General features: G+C 40.1%; 1 protein-coding gene and 1 long non-coding RNA gene across 2 annotated transcripts; one reads left to right on the top strand and one right to left on the bottom strand.

The window, feature by feature from the left end:
* The first annotated feature begins 568 nt into the window (after positions 1 to 568).
* Positions 569 to 16,950, top strand: crb2a (crumbs cell polarity complex component 2a). The gene is made up of 13 exons (XM_056258258.1): positions 569 to 704; positions 10,469 to 11,128; positions 11,502 to 11,697; positions 11,917 to 12,056; positions 12,153 to 12,323; positions 12,553 to 12,666; positions 12,742 to 13,710; positions 14,041 to 14,621; positions 14,717 to 14,882; positions 15,043 to 15,913; positions 16,218 to 16,334; positions 16,431 to 16,557; positions 16,679 to 16,950. Exons 1-13 carry the CDS (start codon positions 611 to 613, stop codon positions 16,898 to 16,900), a joined length of 4,428 nt encoding a protein of 1,475 aa, XP_056114233.1. The 5' UTR covers positions 569 to 610; the 3' UTR covers positions 16,901 to 16,950.
* Positions 600 to 11,506, bottom strand: LOC130090754 (uncharacterized). The gene is made up of 3 exons (XR_008807727.1): positions 11,101 to 11,506; positions 10,775 to 10,907; positions 600 to 735 (listed from the first exon to the last, which is right to left on the bottom strand). It is a non-coding gene; the product is annotated as an uncharacterized LOC130090754 (long non-coding RNA).
* Positions 16,951 to 19,666: the final 2,716 nt, after the last annotated feature.

Genomic DNA, 19,666 nt, shown 5'->3' with positions numbered 1-19,666 from the left:
AGTTACACAAGAAAGTACTGGTAATATAAGATAACTACATTGGTTAAACTTAGGTTTTAGAGTAGGTTGAAGTTTAGTATCTATAACCCAGTTATTTTAACGGAACAGGACTGTAATATAAAGTGCTACTGATATCATTGTTATTAAAACATTTTTAACTGTATCTTTATCTTTGAGGACATCCCTGAATGTCCCTATGTCCTGTTTTGTCTGAATTAGTTCCGTTCTGTTCCCAAAGTGTAGCTAAGCAAGCCCATCACACACACAGGAGTCCTGGTGCTGAAGTCCACTTCTGGTTTTCCGGCCCCTCCCCTCTCAGGGTGATTAGTGTGGTAAGCCGCAGTGGGATTGGGTGAGAGAGTTAGTCTCATTACTACACGTACAATGTGCCACTGCTCTCAGCCTGACCGTTCTGATGCTGGACAGAGGAACTTTATATGAACTACACACCCTGACGCTTAGGAATTAAGAGACCAAAGAGAATTTCAACAGAGCAGACTTTCAGCTTCAGAATCATGCGGGAACTCAGACGTTTGATGTTCCCCAAGACGGTTTAATTTGAAGGTTGCTCCACTATGAAGGACTCAAAGAGACATTAAGCTAGTTTGGTATGTTTGGATTGTCTCACGTCACCATGGAGATCAGGAAAGTGCATCTGAAATGCCCCGGGACATTTTTACTGACCATGATGATGTTCAAATGGGGTAAGTTCCCTCTCTCCTTCTGTCTCAATGCCTTGAAAACAAGATATAATATTTTATGAACATATATTTTCATAAATACATATTTATAGAACATTAAGTTAACTATTACTTGGCAACCCTGAACAATGAAAGAAGGAACTTCTTACAAGAGGCAAAAAATGGGACACTGATCATTAAAAGCTGTTGAGAACATCTTTCATAAAATCAGGGATAGAAATAGAATGTGATGTTTTGCTAATATTTGCTCAATTAGGTGTGTTTTATTCTAAGAAAGACCAAGTTTAATCGTATATGTCTTTGCTAGAGTCAAAAGCAACAGGTTGGATGTGGCTCTATACTGGTACTTAGATTTTTTGGGAAACTTTACTTTTTAAAAAGGCAGATGAAAGCAAGTAAATTTACTTTTATCAACACTGTAAAAAAACTAAAGTATTAGTAATAATTGTTTTGTAATCATGCTAGGAGACAAAAGCGCGAGGAAGGGGGGGCTCTTTTGACTTGTACCTGTAAGCAGCCACCTAGCAACCCCTCAGAACACTCTAGCAACCACCCACAAAACTCTAGCATCATGGTGGTTTAAAAAAACTGCATGGTAAGCCCTTGGTGTTCATTTAGCTATTTATTAGATATCATATCTTCTACACTTTAAAAAAATGCTGGGTTGTTTTAACCCGTAAAATTTTATTTTGAAACCCAACGGTTGGGTTTGTCCATATTTGACCCAAACATGGCTTGAAACAACTCAGCATTTTTTCTTTTTGTCTGTTTTTACTGACACAGAATTCCTGGCTCTGTTACTCGCATTAGTGTTGTGGTCATTTTCTGTTATCTGGGACTCCCAAAGATGTGCACTGGAGTGTAACTCGCGTCCCTCCTCCTGTCTGGACTGGATATGACTGGAGCATGGTAGACGGGTGTATGGGGGAGGTTACCCATCTATTTTCCCTCCCTCCATCCATCCAATCTGATTCATCCAGGGGGGGGGGGGGTTCCATTGTTTCCCGTTGCCATGACACCAGGGCTGAGTCATTTGGACGTTGTGTGCGGGTGGAATCTGCGTTAAGCACTTTTAACAAGCTCTGTTTACTTTTGCGTCCTGTAGGCTTAACGCTCTTTCATCTGACTGCACAGTCAAGCTGTCTCTGAGTATTTAACTCTATGATGATCATATCCAGGATAATAACAAAGTTTTGAGTCTAAAGTATTAATGGTTGTATATAAAAGCAAGTATACATTTAAGTAGAGTAATAATAATAATTGAGTAATAATAATTAACTACATGCATTTACTACAGGGTTAGGATTAGGGTTTGGTTGTGGGTTAGTTGCATGTAATTATGCATAATTTATAGTTTTTACTACAGTAACTACATGTGTAACAGGGACACTGTAAAATAAATAAAGTTGTATAAAATCGAAATGCGTTTGGCACTTACAATAATACACTTTGCTAAGTCAAAACTCATTGTTCTGACTCACAGATCCTGCTGTTTAGGTGTCAAGTGTTGTATGCAATTACAACACTGCATCTGTAGTGTATTTGCATAGACTAATGGGAGTCAATGGGGGAATTCAGCGAGATGAACAGTGAAACTGGTCTAATGTCCTGACTGAGCTGATAGTTCATGTCAAATCACGCATGCAAATGTAACATCAAGCGCTTAGGGAAACGAGGGGGATCCTGGAATTCACATGACTTTTTCAATGAAAATGTCTACAATGGACCCTGCCCCCAACCCTAATCCTAACAAGAACACTGAGAGGGAAGAATAAATTCACATGACAAAGTCCACTGCATTCTCACAGTCAAGATTCTGCTAATAAAAGTGAGCCTATACTAGCTAGAGGAGCCTGCGTTGATGCTAACATTAACAAAAAACACCTTTCTGTTGATCAGGGCTCAAAAATATCACCTATTTAGAAGGTTCAATAAATGTTTTGGGTAATAGAGTGTAATATATAGCTACTGCATGGCCAAAAAAAAAAAGTTGAGTCTATGATTGGATCATTATTGTAGTGATTATTATGTTTCTAGAATGATATATGTTTGGCAACAGTTCTTTGGAGTGTGTAGCTTTTCATTTCTCAAACATCCATGTAGGAAGACACATCTGACCATATTCCAGGATGACAATATCAGGCTCAAATTGTGAACGAATGGTTGGGAGGGAGCATGAAGAATCATTTCCACACATGAATTGGCTCCTCTGAATCCAGACCTTGAATTCAGTGAAAGTTGTTTGGGATGTGCTGGAGGAGACTTGACAGAGTGCTGGACTCTTGCATTGTCAATACAAGATCTTGACCACACATAGATGCACCTATTTCCATCAAGAGGTCCATCAATTGTTGGTCAAGATCTAGTATATTATAGTAAATAAATAATATTATTAATAATAGTATAACTTTTACTAGCTAGAGGAGGTGTTAAAGGTGCCCTAGAATGTTTTTTTTTGTGTTTTTTTTATAATGTTTCCTATAATGTTTCCTCAAAAATAGTCATAATTTAGAAATAAAAGGCATTTTTCCTAGCCTGATTTTAGCCTCTGATTTGAACGCTCTGTTTGAAGGGGCGTGTCTGCTGTGTGTAACCGGCCTCTGCTGTGATTGGCTGACATGCTTGCATATGAAATAGCTATGTACATGTGAAACTCTCTCGAATAATTTTACTACAGCTATTATACGTTTTTACTATTACAGCTATCGAGATTAACGAATCGTGAGATGTTTTTAAAGTATTTCGATCTATTCCCATCACATAAAATGTTGCCGTGATGAGCATTGAGCAGATCACAGTCTGTTGATCGCGAGCATGAAGATCTTATCATTGCAACGCAGTTTCTGCACTCTCTCTAATGCTTTCACCAATGCAAACACGATCATGTAATAAGAGCTTAGTTGTGCAGTGTAACGTGCGTCATTGAATTCATAATGAGTTTGGCAAGTGCATTCTGAACGGACTGCAGACCTCTTTGCGTGATCACGAAGCGGAATTTATAAGCAAGATCACGGGAATCAATAGCCTAATACAGCCCAGTTGCGCTAAAATAAATATCATGAGATGTCCATCATCAGATGAATGACATGGAAAAGTTAAGTTAGAGCCGCTAAAGCCAGTGCTACCCATGCGAACATGCACACTAGCGTTTCCCTCCAAAAATATAGCCTAAAACTTATCTAAGTTTTCACCCTGCCTCTCCAAATGCAAAACTGACATTAACAAAATGCAATAACAGCTGAAAAAGTACTTGGGTGTGTGTTTTATTTTGTATCTACCGTTTAATAATGCAATCGCTGCTGTCTGTCCATAGAAGAACATGACAGCCCGCGTATGTTTTGGAACTATTGGGGCTTACATGAACCACGTGACAGCCGTCGCAGCGACATCAAAGCGTGTCGCAACTCTTTCTCTCTATGGCTCTGGGTAGCTCGATCCGAGGCCAGCTCTGTATTGGCCCAAGTTGAGGAAACAGTCGTCGGTGAAATGTTTGGAAATTTCCAGAGAAAATAAAATTAACCCATTGTTTCTTCAGAGGCTCGGATGAAGGAACTAAAAAACACTTTTGTGTTCATGTGTACATCAAAACACTGAGCAACTGCCATGCTTCGGCTGCGCAGTTCCGCCTGACATTGAACATGGGCTGGCATATGCAAATTTTTGGAGTCATGCATATTAATGATCCCGACTGTTGCGTCACACTCGGTGTTATGTGGAGATTCGCCTATTTTTCAGGGGTGTTTTTCAAAAACGAGGTTTAAGGAGAAAACAATGGTGTTTGAGACTCACTGTATGTCATGTCCATGTACTGAACTCTTGTTATTTAACTATGCCAAAATAAATTCAATTTCACATTCTAGGGCACCTTTAAAGGAGCTGTATGTAAGACATTTATTTGAATTAATCATAAAATGGCCCTGATATGTCACTAGACATTGAGAAATCATGTTCATTTCAAATACTTATATCACTGACAACAGTAGTCCGGCCAGGATATTGTCATTCAAAAAGTGAAGTTGCAGCCCTCAACTGATGTTGATGTTGTCATGTTGTGTTTTGGTCTGTTGCTCCACCCTCCACCTATCGACCATTCACGAAGTCAGTAGTGTTGCGGCATCCGGGTTGCCAGCTCTGCTCTAGTTACCACAGCTGCAGCTACACACGTGTCGGATAAAAAAATGCAGCCGATCTGGCAACCTCGAGTCAGGGGGAGGGGGAGGGGGAGGGGACACACCGCTCTACAGTAATTTGAAAGTGATTGCAGTACCAGTTTTGGCCACAATCTTACATACAGCTCCTTTAATGCAAAAATTGACATGCTTTTGTGTGGATTAATGCTCACAAATATCACCTTGTATATTTAGAGGGTTAAATTAATGCTTTGGGTAGAGTATTATATCAGTGCTATCAAATCAATTAATCACGATTAATCGCATCTAACATAAAAAAGGACGATTTACTTGCAAATAATAGCTGCTTAATAAAAAGGTTTTTACAAAATAATTCACATGTGCTCTTACAAAAAATCAAGCTTCACATTTCTGCATTTAAACTCTCCAGACGCTGACCATGCAGGTTTACTTAAGTAGTATCTGCTACTTAACAGATATTATGCAAATTTGGTTGATAAAACAGAAATCTTTTAAATTCTAATATTATGTTTTGGTTTTAAATTTACTTGACAGAATAAAGCTAATTTCCTTCAGTGCCAAAAGCCTTGTGTTGATGCTCATGAGGCGTAACACTCAAAAGCATCACCTATAGAGTGTTAAAGGTTAAAACTTTGTGTCTAGGTTTAGATGCAGGGGGGGATAAAGCTAATTAGCCTATTAGCATCTGAGTCTAGAGCTAATGACAGAACTGTGCTAAGTCTGAGTTCATATTAATGCTAAGAACAACCACTACTCTCATATTTACAATGAGTCAAAACTATATATTTAGTCTGAAAAGTTTGATTCTTAATGTTAGAATTCTTAATTTTAGGTTCACATGAGAAAATGAAGCATGCATAAGTACAAATAAACTTGCACACACCTCTCCAGTGCCTGTGAAAATGACCAGACCACAGGTTATCAGAAAGTCCTGTCACACATCACACACACGTCCCAGCTGCCCTCTTACTGTCATTCTCTCTGTAATCCATCCGTTCCCACTCATATCTCTGGACAGATGCATATTAGTGTTATCTCATTCAGATGATCTCCCCATCTGACTGGGCCACTAACCCTGACAAATTTCACAGCCATTGTATAGGCAGTTGATCTCTTACCTCCAAGATCCATACAGTGTGTTACAGGGTTAACTGAAACTAAAACTACAACCATTAAAACAAAACAAAAAACTAAACTTCTTACTTGAAATAAAATAAACATAAACTGAAATACTGTATGTATACTGTATATATTATGACAAATGACAAAAACACACAACAAAATAACTAAAACTTGACATAAATTTCAAATATAAAAACAAAAACGGATTCAAAATAGTAATAAAAACTACAATAGTATCTTAATTATATTAGAATAACGCTGGTGTTACACACACATACAGATGCCGTTTCCCCGCCTGACCCCTCTAAAACAATCTGTAACCCCTAAAATTGTAAAACTAACCATTCACGCCCCCTCACAGCAGGAAGTAAGACAAACAGGGATGATTGACAGGGATGTAAACAAAAGGGGAGGAGTTCTCCTTGATTGACAGTCAGTATCAGTGTTAGCAGTTTAACTCTAAGAACCTGCGTGGCTAACATTCTTCCAGCGGCCTCACACAGATAACCTTAAACACTGACACAAGTAAGCCGTAGAGCTCAAGACAGATGTCAGGAGAATGTCTCCGTCTGCCACGGGATGCCAAAGACTCTCAGATCTCTGTGAAACCTCAATGTTAAAGTCTGTATAATCAGAACCACTACAGCCTGTCTCCACTATGAACCTAAACGCGTCACATCTGGGTGCTGTCCACATTCCAGCGAGATCACATTTAAGAGAATACAAATACTGTATGAATATGAATGGAACATGACCAGATCAAAAGGTGACGAGCTCACATTGGTAGCAGACAGATATTGTTGCAGTGCAGTGGGTAAAGGCTGCACATAATTGATCAAAAATACAGTAATATTCTGAAATATTACTAGAAATTAAAATAACTGTTTTCTATTTAAATATTTTTAAAAATGTCATTCATTCCTGTGATGCAAAGCTGAATTTTCAGCATCAGTGTCACATGATCCTTCAGAAATCATTCTGATATGCTAATTTGCTGCTCAAGAAACATTTCTTATTATTATCAATGTATTATCAAAAGTTTTTGCTGCTTAATACTTTTGTGGATACTATGATTCATTATTGTATTCTTTTATGAATAGAACGTTCAAAGGAACAGCATTTATTTGAAATTATAAAATGTCTTTACTGTCAGTTTTGATCAATTTAATACATCCTTGCTGAATGAAAGTAGATTAGATAGATAGATAGATAGATAGATAGATAGATAGATAGATAGATAGATAGATAGATAGATAGATAGATAGATAGATAGATAGATAGATAGATGGATAGATGGATAGATGGATGGATGGATGGATGGATGGATGGATGGATGGATGGATGGATGGATAGATGGATAGATGAAAAAGGTATAACCAGCACTTTTTAAATCGGACAGATGGTAATGAAAAAATAATCACTCTCTGGAATCTCTTGCTGGCACAAGGTGGGAGAACTGGATTCTAAGGTTACAAAAGCTGTCTGGCTTAGCAGTGTAGACTAACCCTAAAGCTGTCCTGTTTTACACACACCACTCTGAGAGGATTACGTTCAGCTCAGTACGTGAAGACTTTGGCCTACTCGCTCTTTTCTCTCTGATGGTATAGGCACCGTCTAATGAACTTTAAATTGAGTCTTTTCATTGTATATGACAGACAGAATGTAAAAATATTTCATCTAAAATTATGATGAAATTCAAGGTCTAACATGTGAGCAGATAACACAGATATTGTGAATTAAAGGTTCAGTCAGTGAGAGTGTTCAAGCACACGTGTTTGTGTGAGAGTACATAAGCTAAATGAGGTACAGACAGTTTAATCCACCTTAATTTTCTGTAAAGAGTACAACACAGGTTAGCAGAGGGCAAAACAGAAAGCAGATAATCAGTGTCCTTCCGTGACAGGAAGGGGTACGTAAAAAAAGAAAACTAGAAGAGGAACTTCATGTATGTCTGCCGTCAGTGGACAGGACGCTTCTGTCGGGCATCATTATCCACCATATGGCTTAGTGACCCTTCATGGCAGCGTGAGCTGGGAAATCTTCTTTACTTATCACACTATACTGACAGGAAATGACATTAGCTTTAAAGAGATCTAAGATGGTGAGAAAGACAGAAAATAAAAGGAGAGGAGAGGAAGAGGGGAGGTGGATCTGAGGTCACAGAGGTCAGAATATCTTCGTCTCAGGGCCAAATTAGCTTAGGAGTAACTATGGAAACTGAACACTTGCTGGGTCAGTCTGAGTGGAGCTCGTTTTCCTGGGCCGGGGGTGGGGATTGAGTGCTTGTGTGGGTGTCAGACGGATCTGCATCCTACACAGTAAAACATGCTAAAAGTGTTCTTAAAATAGTTTTTTGGGAACATAATGTGTGCATGAAAAATACTCCTAAAATATCCACTTTTTCGTTTTGTTTGCTTTAAGATCGTTGTGTAAGCCACATTTTAAGATAGATGTGAGTGTGTTCACACTAAGATCAGTGTGTAAGCTCTCAATTGTGTTGTGTAAGAACAGTCTGTGTGTTCTGAGAGTGATAAGATGTTTCTGTTCTAAAAGTAACACTTCCGTGTTGATTAAAGTGTCTGGGCAAATGCATTGCAAAGTCTGGAACTGACAATCCGGAATTCAAAATCGAATTTATTTCTGGAAAGAAACAAAGATTTGGGATTTTTAACAATTTAGAGTAAAGGAACATTATGATGTTCTATCTTACACTAAAATTAGAAGCATTTTCGCTTGTAGTATCAGACTTTGGGAACCTACTTGTCACTGCTATTATGATCTGTACACTGGTTGCTCCCCAAATCGAGACAAGTTAAGTCATGTTTATCCATTTACTCCTTCAAAGCAGCTTCACAATAATAGAAAAATAAGAGAATCAATGATGCAAACTTACAAAAATGCATCATTTCGCTTCAGAAGGCATTTTTTAACCCCCTGGTGCCGTATGGATTACTTTTATGATGGATGGATGCGCTTTTTGGAGCTTCAAAAACTCTATTCACTCCCATTATAAAGCGTGGAAGAGCCAGGATATTTTTTTTATATAACTCCAATTGTGTTTGGCTGAAAGAAGAAAGTCATATACACTTAGGATGGCTTGAGGTTGTATAAATTATGGGATCATTTTAATTTTAGGTGAACTAACCCTTTAATGTGACCGTAAAAAGGTTTAAGAATCAAATTTTACCCTTGTGGGGACATTTGATTCCCACAAACATATCAAAAGTTAACACACATACACACTTCTGAACTATATAGACCCCTTCACGCTTCACCTTATTTTCACAAAACGCTGCCCCATTCCAGCTACGCTGCCTTGCTACACACAATGCTCAACATGTGCACACAGACACACACACACAACACCTCATTCCTTTTGCCCATTCATTAATATCTTCCGCCTGAATGAATATTTGGGATGAAGGTCTGATCAAAGCGACATTGAGGGGGCCAGGGCTGCAAAGTGGTTGAGAGAAGTTGAGGGAGTGTTTAGGGGGACGAGGGGCCCCACAATGGTTAAGGATGGGTGGGCCACACTAATGGATCTGAATTGGATGCGCAGTGGGGGTTGAGGGTCGAGGTCATGCAGATAACAGGAATTTGGACTGACTCAAAGAGCTCTCATGGGATTGGTCGATTTGCACGAGAAAATCCCCTGAATGCTTCGCTCCACATTCTGATCTAAAAAATACACACTCATATAAGCAAAATAGGCGATTTACAATACACACAAGGTCGCAAATTACAGGGGATCTCTCAAATTTGAAGAGTTGTTATGACTAAGAAATGTAAAAAAAAATATATATATATATATTCTGAACCTCACAGATGGGCTTGGTATTTGCAATGCTAACTTTTAAGAGATTCTCTCACTTTATTCCTCGGGCTCAGTCGGTCTTACCCAGGATTAAGGTTTGTGATCAACAGCCTGTTATTAACTGATGTCAGTATTACCTTTGTCTTGAATGGTATATGTCTGTTTTTCATTTTTCTGAAAGGTTTTCTGAAGAAAACGCACATGCAAAATTAATCATCACTATGTAAGAATCACGCTATGTGGTTGCTAAGGTGTTCTGTGTGTTTATTTTGTTTGTTTGTTTTTGTAGTTTGCTAAGTAGTTTCTAGATGGTTGCTTACCAGCCTAATCAAATGAACCCACCACCTCCAACTTTCTATGACATTATGGGCCCTAGAAGATATCATATGTTTGTTATTCAAGGTCTATGGGATTTATTTCCCAAAGTTATTGACAAGACATATAGACATCTATCATAAATCTGATTGCTTAAAAAGTTTCAGGACATCTCTCCACTCATGCCTCTTTTATTCCATGTCTATTGGGCAAAATGGTGTAGGTCACCAAACCCCAAGCCCCAAACCCCAAGTATGATCAAAGAAATGACATAACTTTTACTTGGAATTTACATCGGGTTTCCCGTCTGTGATATGCATCAGTTAGAGGTACCATATTAAATCCTGTCTTTCTTTCTCTAGGGATATTCTGTTCCGGGTCATCTGATTTGTGTGCATCTTCTCCGTGTCAGAATGGGGCGACATGCGTAGATACAATGGATGATTACGTGTGTTTGTGTTCACGGGAAGGAGTACGGTACATGGGGAGGGACTGTGCGGAGCTGTACAACGGTTGTGTGTTTGCTGAATGTGAAGGGTGTGTCGGTGAACCTGGCACAGAGCACTACACTTGTCCAGAGGACATCAATGAGTGTGAAAGTGGGCCGTGTGTCGGTGCCCACTCTGAGTGTGTGGACGAGCTGAATGGCTTCAAATGTTTGTGCCCACCTGGTTTTGGAGGAGAGGACTGCAGTCGTCGCATCACAGACTGTGTTGATGAACCCTGCCTCAACAATGGCACCTGTAGACGTATAGTGGATGGATTTGAATGCACTTGTTCAGACGGTTTTCGTGGTGAGACCTGCGAAGAGGACCTGGATGAGTGTGATTCACATCCCTGTCAGAACGGTGCAATCTGTCTGGATGGGGCCAACACGTTTTACTGCTTCTGCGTACCTGGATACCAAGGACACAACTGTGAGATTGACATTAATGAGTGTGCATCGAGACCTTGTAGGAACAATGGAACATGTATTAATGGGAAAGACCGCTACCTGTGTGAATGCCTGCTGGGATATACAGGTAATCTGTGGGTGTGGGTGAACATATTATTAACTTGTTTGAAACCTTAAGTTTGCACATTTTGTAACTGTATGCTAAGAGTCTAAAGCAGGGGAGCCCAATCCTAATGCTGACAGGCAAAGGTCCTGCAAAAAATAGTTCCAACACACTAATTTCAGGTAATCCTAGTAAATCTTAATGGCTGATTCAGATTTGTTTTATTAGGGTTGGAACTAAACTCTGCAGGACTATGGCTCTCCAGAAGTAGGATTGGGCACTCCTGGTCTACATGGATGTTGACAGCAATTAATAACGGGTACTTGCCAAGTCGCAAGCTGTTCTTTATAGGGCATCTGATTTTTTAAGTCATGTATTGTGTTTTATATCTCTGTAGGAGTGAACTGTGAGATGGAGATTGATGAATGCCAGTCAAATCCCTGTCAAAATGGAGCCACCTGTCTTGACCTAGTGGGGTTGTACACCTGTGACTGTGTGCAGGGGTTTGAAGGTTCCGACTGTGAAACCAATATCGATGAATGTGAGAGTGATCCATGTCAGAATGGAGGAATCTGCCACGACTTTATTGATAGGTAACGGAACTCTAGAATTGTGGGAATGCCTGACAGAGTCATGTCCATGCACTTCCCATTATTGTTTCACTTACTCACTGTGAGTAAAACAAATGTTACATGTTAGTCAGACATACTCTTCCTATCTAAGTGGTTGATTATTGGCCAAAAAAAGCTGTAATGCAGAGCAGATTTTATGCTGATATTTAAAATAGTCTGATTCTGTGTGTTTGTATGCAGTTATGAGTGTGAATGTGAAGGCACTGGTTTTATGGGGGACCACTGTGAGGAGGATATTCCGGAGTGTGCATCTCATCCTTGCCAACATGGAGCTACTTGTCTAGAAGCCATTAACCACTACAACTGTTCCTGTTGGCCAGGTAGCTCTCCTTTATCCAAAACCGCACTCAAGTCTTTCAAGTCTTTATATAACCTTAACTCTGCAACAAACTGAAACAATGTTAATGTGTGTATAGGTTTTGAAGGAGATAACTGTGAGGTGGATATAGATGAATGTGCTGATACTCCCTGTGAGAACGATGGTGAATGTTTTGAGAAGTCAAATCCAGAACTCTGGGAAACGGACTGGGAGTTCACCTACGCCACAGCTGTGGGTTACGTCTGTCAGTGCCAACCAGGATACACAGGTACCGGAAACATAAAAACAGATGTAAATGTAAAACAGTACAGTAAAACAATACACCGACATTGCAACCGCTTTCATTTTAAGAACTTGTTCCAGAGTTGAGCCTAACTATTTTGTGACCCAATATATGATTGAATGGGTGGTGAAGGTTACTCAAGTAATGACACAATGTTTTACCTGAAAAGAGTTTTGTCATGCTGTTTATGTGTTTTGTTTGTTTATTTCCACAGGAGAGAACTGTTCAGTGAACATAAACGAGTGTGTATCTGAGCCTTGTCACAATGGAGGAAGCTGTGAGGATTTGATTAACGGATACACGTGTCTATGCCCGGAGGGGTTTGCAGGTTAGTGTTTGCATATGGGGAAACTGTTTGCATGTGTATTTGTCTTTATTGTTCATTTTGGTCTGTCTTTCTCAGGCGTGGAGTGTGAGGTTAATATAGATGAGTGTGAGAGTGCCCCCTGCCTGAATGGAGGTGTATGTGAAGATGGAGTAGCTGAATACAAGTGCCAATGTGCAGAAGCTGAGGAAGGTCACCTGCCATGGGGGGGTCCCCAATGCACTGTGCAGCTGCTTGGTTGCATTGAGCATACCTGCCAAAATGGCGCCACCTGCTTGCCGTGGTTAGATGAACAGACACATGGACATACTTGCCTTTGTCCTCCTGGTTTCTATGATGACATATGTTCTACACCAACCACATTTTCCTTCTCGTCACTGAGGTTCTTTCTGATTGAGGTTCCACCACTCGAGCGCAGAAGGAGAGACACAGAACACGAGCACCCTCTGGGGGTTCGTCTGCGCTTCCGAACCACTCTGCCGGACATGCTGCTGTTCTTTCGTGGCAATGCTGAGCTCTTCTTATCCCTAGAGATTGTTGGGGGTGAGCTGCATGCTAAGGCAATATCTAAGGAGGGAGGGTCACTGGAGGCACAATTACCAGGGCTTGTAAGTGATGGAGGTTGGCATGAGGCAATGGTGACCATTGATGAACAGGATATCAGACTTGTGCTTCAGGTCAAAGGTCCAGGCTGTGACAATCAAGTATGCAGAGCTGAAGACAAGCAACCAAATGATCATGAAATTTTCTTGCACCACGAGACGTTCACAAAGGTATATGTGGGTGGAGTACCAGAGGAGTACATGGAGCTTACATTGAGCGGCCATGGCTTTTTGGGCTGTATGGAGGACCTACAGATTGATGGCCATCCTGTCCTGCCCCATGATCTGGATGACAAGGAGGAAAGTGTAGAGTTAGGCTGTATAAAGACAGAATGGTGCGAGGTGGACCCACATCCTTGCTCTCAACAAGGGCACTGTGTTGACCTCTGGACGAGCTACCGCTGTAACTGTTATAGACCACACTATGGACATGACTGCAGCCAAGGTGTGCATAAGCATATCCTCATACACTCAAACATTGATCTTGTTGTAATGTGTAGAGCTGGGATATTCCGATCTGGTGCTGAAGGGCAACTGTTCTGCCAGGTTTAGCTCTAACCCTATACAAACACACCTGAACAAACTAATCAAGATGATTACTTGAAAATACAGGCAAGTGTGTTTGATTCTGGTGGGACTGAAACTCTGCAGGACAGTGGCCCTCCAGGACTGCAGTTGAATAGTTTTGGTGTAGAGGAAACCAAACTTATACAATAATAAAACATTGGCACATTATCATACTTGATTTTTGTCTCTATTTCTCTTTATTTTCCAGATTTTTCCTCTTGGACATTTGGTCATGAGAATTCCACAAGCTTTCTTCCATTTGCACTGCTGTCTGATATTGGCAGGAACTTTAGTGTCTCATTCTTCCTACGATCACTTAAATCAAGTGGATTATTATTTCAGCTACGAAGGGCAGGCCTTCAGGAGACCGAGGGAGATGATCCTTATTTTACCATGTACCTGGAAATGGGACGAGTACAGGTGACCTCTGTAGCGGAGTCACCCACCCTATCATCACCAGTGTTTGTCTGTAATGGAGAGAAGCCACTGCTTCAGTTGGACATACAGGAGGGTCAGGTATTCTTTAGTCATGGAGGATTGCGCTATAGGCTTGGCTCACTGCCTGACATGGAAGTTTTGAAGGGAGACCTGGTGTATGTTGGTGGAGTACCAGGTGAAGAGGGTGCAACGGATTGGGGTGGGCACTTTAAGGGATGCCTGCAGGATCTGAGACTAGACGATGTGCATCTGGAAGTGGAAGCCTGGAATAGTACCCTCAGTGAAACTATATATTTCTCCAGTGATGCAGAAAATGTGCTACCTGGATGCATGAGTGATGACACATGCAAGGTATGTAGACTTACATTTTTGTTTTCATTTCATGAGACCTGTTTGCAATGATAATTACAGTTGGAAAGAGCTGTCGTTGTGCAATTGGTTTGCAGGTGGAGCCTTGCTTGAATGGTGGAGAGTGTACAGTCACATGGAATGACTTTACTTGTTCCTGTCCACGGGATTTCACTGGAAAGACATGTGAAACCAAAGTTTGGTGTGTCAGCGACCCGTGCTTAAATGGTGGACGCTGCATGGATCTGTTGGATGGTTTTGAGTGTATGCTTATCTCGAATACCTAGCTGATATTCTTCAGTTTCTTGTTTGCTTCCTGAACATCCTATTGGCAAAATAATTCAAATATTATTAATGTATAAATGTTTATAATCGAGTAGTAAATATAAATGTATGTAAAAAAAAAATGTTTTTTTCTTACCAGGCATTGCTAATGCAACCTTTGACAACACACCCTTACACTACAGTGCTAAGGGATCTGTAGTTGACCCAGTGACCAATGTTACCATGGAGCTCCGTACAAGGCAGGAAAATGGTGTGCTACTTCGTGCATGGAGAGGGGTGGAACTTCTACTGGTTGGTCTGTTGGATTCAGCCATTTATGTGGAGCTTCATACAGAGAACAGTGTGGAGCCAGTAAAATTCTCTGGACAGAGACACATTGCAGATGGAACCTGGCATCGCCTGCTTGTTGCCATGGCCAACCCAGAGCGTGATGCATCACAGTGGTTGGTTTTGGTGGATGGCATCATTGATGGTAGCAGTGCCCCAGTGCTTGCTGGTAGTTTAAGTTTTCTTAAAGACTTGTCAAGTGAAGTTGCACTGGCAGAGACGTACACAGGATGTCTAGGTGCTGTCAGAGTAGGTGAGGTGTATCTTCCATTTGTAGACAATGCCAAATCACCCCAAACATCTCGGTTTTGGCGGAGACAAGATGAGCGTGTGCACATAGGGTGCTCCGGGGCTCCAGTGTGCCACTCTCATCCTTGCAGGCGTGGTGGTACATGTGTGGATCTCTTCAATTCTTTTGGCTGCCAGTGCTCACCCGGCTGGGAAGGGATCACCTGCGAGAAAGAAACAGACGAGTGTGTCTCAGGACCCTGTCTCCATGGCAAATGCAAGGACAAGTTTAATGGGTTTGACTGCTTGTGTCACCCAGGATATGCTGGACCTACATGTTCGGAAAACATAGACGACTGCAAAGGATCGGAGTGTAAGAACGGGGGAACCTGTGTGGATGGAGTTAATGACTACACCTGTATCTGTCCCCCTAAGTACAGTGGAACACGTTGTCAGTGAGTTCCTACAGATCACACATTGATGCCTAGACTTGACTCAGCCATAACTTAGACTCCATTTACAATACATACGCCATTCCACAGGGTTATAATGTGGCCTTCATATTACAACCAATTGCAAAACTGCTTGCAATTGTAAATACTAATGAACGCCAGTGGAAAAAAAATTAAATAGTTCACTATCCATTTTTCTATTTTATACAGTTATTTCTTGTTACCCAAGTTTGAATGAACCAGTGAGGCTGCATCCTTATCTGTTTGGGAGTTTGAGCATTTGTTTGTTTGTGTTCTTGTGCATCAGGTATAACTACCCTCCTCTTAAATGTCAACTGGATTTTGAATGTGAAAATGATGGCATTTGTCATGACACTGAGTGGGGGGCAAACTGCTCCTGCCTTCCAGGATTCACAGGAGACAGGTGGAATTAACACTTGCGTTCTTGTCCAATAGAAATAAATTGAATATACAAATACTGATATAGATGACTAAGTCTTCAAGTTTTTTCCCCCCACAGATGTGAGAGAGAAATGGATGAGTGTGCATCTAGCCCATGTCTAAACGGTGGATCGTGTCTGGATCGGCTGAACCGGTTTCAATGTTTGTGTCCAGCAGGATTCAGTGGGCAGTTCTGTGAAACAAATGTAAGTAAACACAGAGTATAATACAATTTAGGAGCTAAAATAAGAATGCAAACTAGTTGAGTAGTGTTGATTGTTACTTTTTATACCTGCCAACAACATCAATTTGAATCTCTCTCTGCAGAAGCAGGCTCAGCAAGATCATATACCATGGCTGGCGATTGCGGTTCCATTGGTATGTGGCTGTATCCTCTTGGTGGCTATTGGTCTCATTTTCATGTTGATGACAGCACGCAGGAAGCGGCAATCAGAAGGAACTTATTCCCCAAGCCATCAGGAAGTTGCAGGTGCTCGCCTGGAGATGGATAGCATGCTGAAAGTACCACCTGAAGAGCGTCTAATTTGAGACATGTGGACAAGGTGACAAAAACAGATATAGACAAGGGGGCTCTAATACTATCGGAGTGACTAAACAACCTTTTCAAGACCATGTAGTGTTATGGAGCAACAATAATAAGCAAGTGCTACATCAAACAAGCAACCTATAGATCAACTGTAATACAAATAAAGAGGAAAAATTTAAATGAGAAGTCATTAAATATGGTTGATCTTTCACCATAGATTTTGTCGAGACCAACAACTCTGGAATTTAACCAGCAACTCTCTCAAGTCTAGTTGAACTTGAACGTTGTGATTCTTTACCTCACACGGCATTATATGCCTGAACGACTTTGACAAAGTGTCATACAGTAAAGAGGCAAACATATGAGTTTACATTCTCCCCACACTTCCACAGCATTTAAAATCTTTAACAAATCCCTCTCAAAGATAAACGCTGAAAGTAGTGCTAATGATGGAGAAAGCACCATTTTGAAAGTATTTTTTTCCACAGCATTTGAATGTACAAGGTATGATATCTGTAGCAAGACTGTTGTGTTAACTAGCTACTATTTCTGCTGTAGGCAACACTGGATATGATAATTGACACTAAGGAATGTGTCTTCATATTCATGCCAATGTGAATAATTAGCTATACATTAGCATTTACAGGGGAGGGGAACAACAAACTAGTTACCCTTTTAGGCCCTGTTTACACCTGGTATTAAGATGTGTTTTGGTCGATCGGATCACAAGTAGACGAGGGAGACACATTCCTGTTTACACCTGGTGTTTTAATCCATCTCTTTTGTCCACTTTCGACCACTTCTGTCCTGATCTTTTTTTGGGGGGGGGGGGGGGGGGGGGTCTGTTGGTGGGTAAAAATATGGGCTTTTTTCAAATCTAATGGACGAAATAAGCTTGCGCAATTAACAAATGAACGCAAAAGGGGACGGCAGAAAAACTATGGAGAGCATCAGCTTTCTTTTTTGCTCTGATAGCCGCAAGACCACACCGAACGCTGTGAATGTGTGTTGGAAATCAGGAGAGAACAATGAGTTTGGTACGTTTTTATTCTTCAAACCAAACTGAAGTCTTCTTCAGCTGGCAAAGTTTAAATCCTTTTGCGGTTGTTCGAACACATTCGATAACATGAGCGTTTACAGTACGAAAAGTAATCCGCAAGATTACAAGACCTCTGGAAGTGTTCGAAAGTAAACAAGCGCAAAATGTTTTAGACCCCGTTTACACCTGTATATTTAGCATCGTCCACTTGTGATCGGATTGACGAAAACGCTAAATACAAGGGCCTTAACGTAATAAAAAATTATATATTTTTTGCTTTGGGGCATAACTTTTTAAGCATTGTTGCGTTCACATTGTGTCAGAATTACCCTACGCATTTATGATTACTAAAAACTATTCACTTTGTCTTTGTTGAGCACATTTCTGTAATATAAACAACCAAAAAGACTACAATTAATGCGAGTTAGTTGGCAATATCCCTAGGTTTATATTTGATATGACATTTTATTTTAGCCAATAACCTGCACTTTCACTATTCAATATTTGAGACAGCAAAGAGAAATAAATTAATGTATTGATTATTTTTTTTTTGCTATCATTGACAAAGCTGCATATGGTGCTATTAATCTGTCATGGATGGAGTCACAAGACAAATAACTTTAAGTAGAATCTGAGCATTGTAATCTTGTAATTATGGTCATTCCAACAAAACTGTGAATGCAGCATAATCTGATTGAGACCGTTATTGGAAAAACTGTGAACATTTTACTGTTTGACAATCACCGCACTTCACATTTTTTTTATGGGGGGGGTGCGATTATACACATACCAGTGTGAGACTACTAAAGATACAAACACCAAACTCAATGTTTATACACACTTACCTCTGGAATACACATGCAAACATGAACGCCATGAGTGGTAAAATAAAATTCTGCCTGTGTATATGAAGATAAAAACAGAGAGATGAGATGAACATAAGAACAAATCCTTGCTGATGCCTAAATGCTGTAAAAACTGAGTGAATGCAAGTTGCATTAATTTTACAAGTTGTATGTATATGTTGTAAATTGTGGCTATAATTTGTGTTTTCTGGTCTGTTGTGTATCTGGCTTCCTTCAAATGTATGCTTAGGAATTACTAAAACTAAAAAGTACAGTGTGAACTGCAACATCAACATAGGAATATATTTTTGAATGTGTAAATGTGCAAAAACTGTTTAATAAAGGTGTTTGTGTTTAAATGTGTAAATGGAGTAAAGGTCGGATCCATGATTATTTGTGCTTGACTTTTTAAAATGTCATCACTATTGCTTGTAATTAGCAGCACTTAATTAACATGTTAAACACCCCTAAAATAATAATACATAACAATATGTGCAATAAGAATGAGAATGGTTAAAAATAAATAAATGGGAGCAAAACAAATGTCAAGCTCACGACTTTCACAGGAATACTGTGCTTTTTAATTATGGCAAACACCAAAAATAACATCCAAATAAAAATTAAAAAAAGTGCAAAATGATAAACAGGATATGAGTTCACATTAGGATACATTCCAAGAGAAAATTGTATTTTACACATCAGAAATGCATTTTGATAATTCCATCTTGCTGAGAGCCGCCATATCCAAACATCAAAGGATCCTGTCAAAATACTATAGGTCGTATAATGGTTGTTAAATCCATGCTAAGTCATACTTTCAAAACCAGTTTTGTATTTGACATTTTTTTCGCTCTCAGAATACATGGTCACATTCAGGGACGTGC

The sequence above is a fragment of the Rhinichthys klamathensis genome, unplaced genomic scaffold (assembly GCF_029890125.1).
Source record: "Rhinichthys klamathensis goyatoka isolate OS25496 unplaced genomic scaffold, OSU_Roscu_1.1 h1tg000150l_1, whole genome shotgun sequence".
NCBI classification, from domain to species: Eukaryota; Metazoa; Chordata; class Actinopteri; order Cypriniformes; family Leuciscidae; genus Rhinichthys; species Rhinichthys klamathensis.
This window is presented reverse-complemented; position numbering and strand designations above follow the sequence as displayed.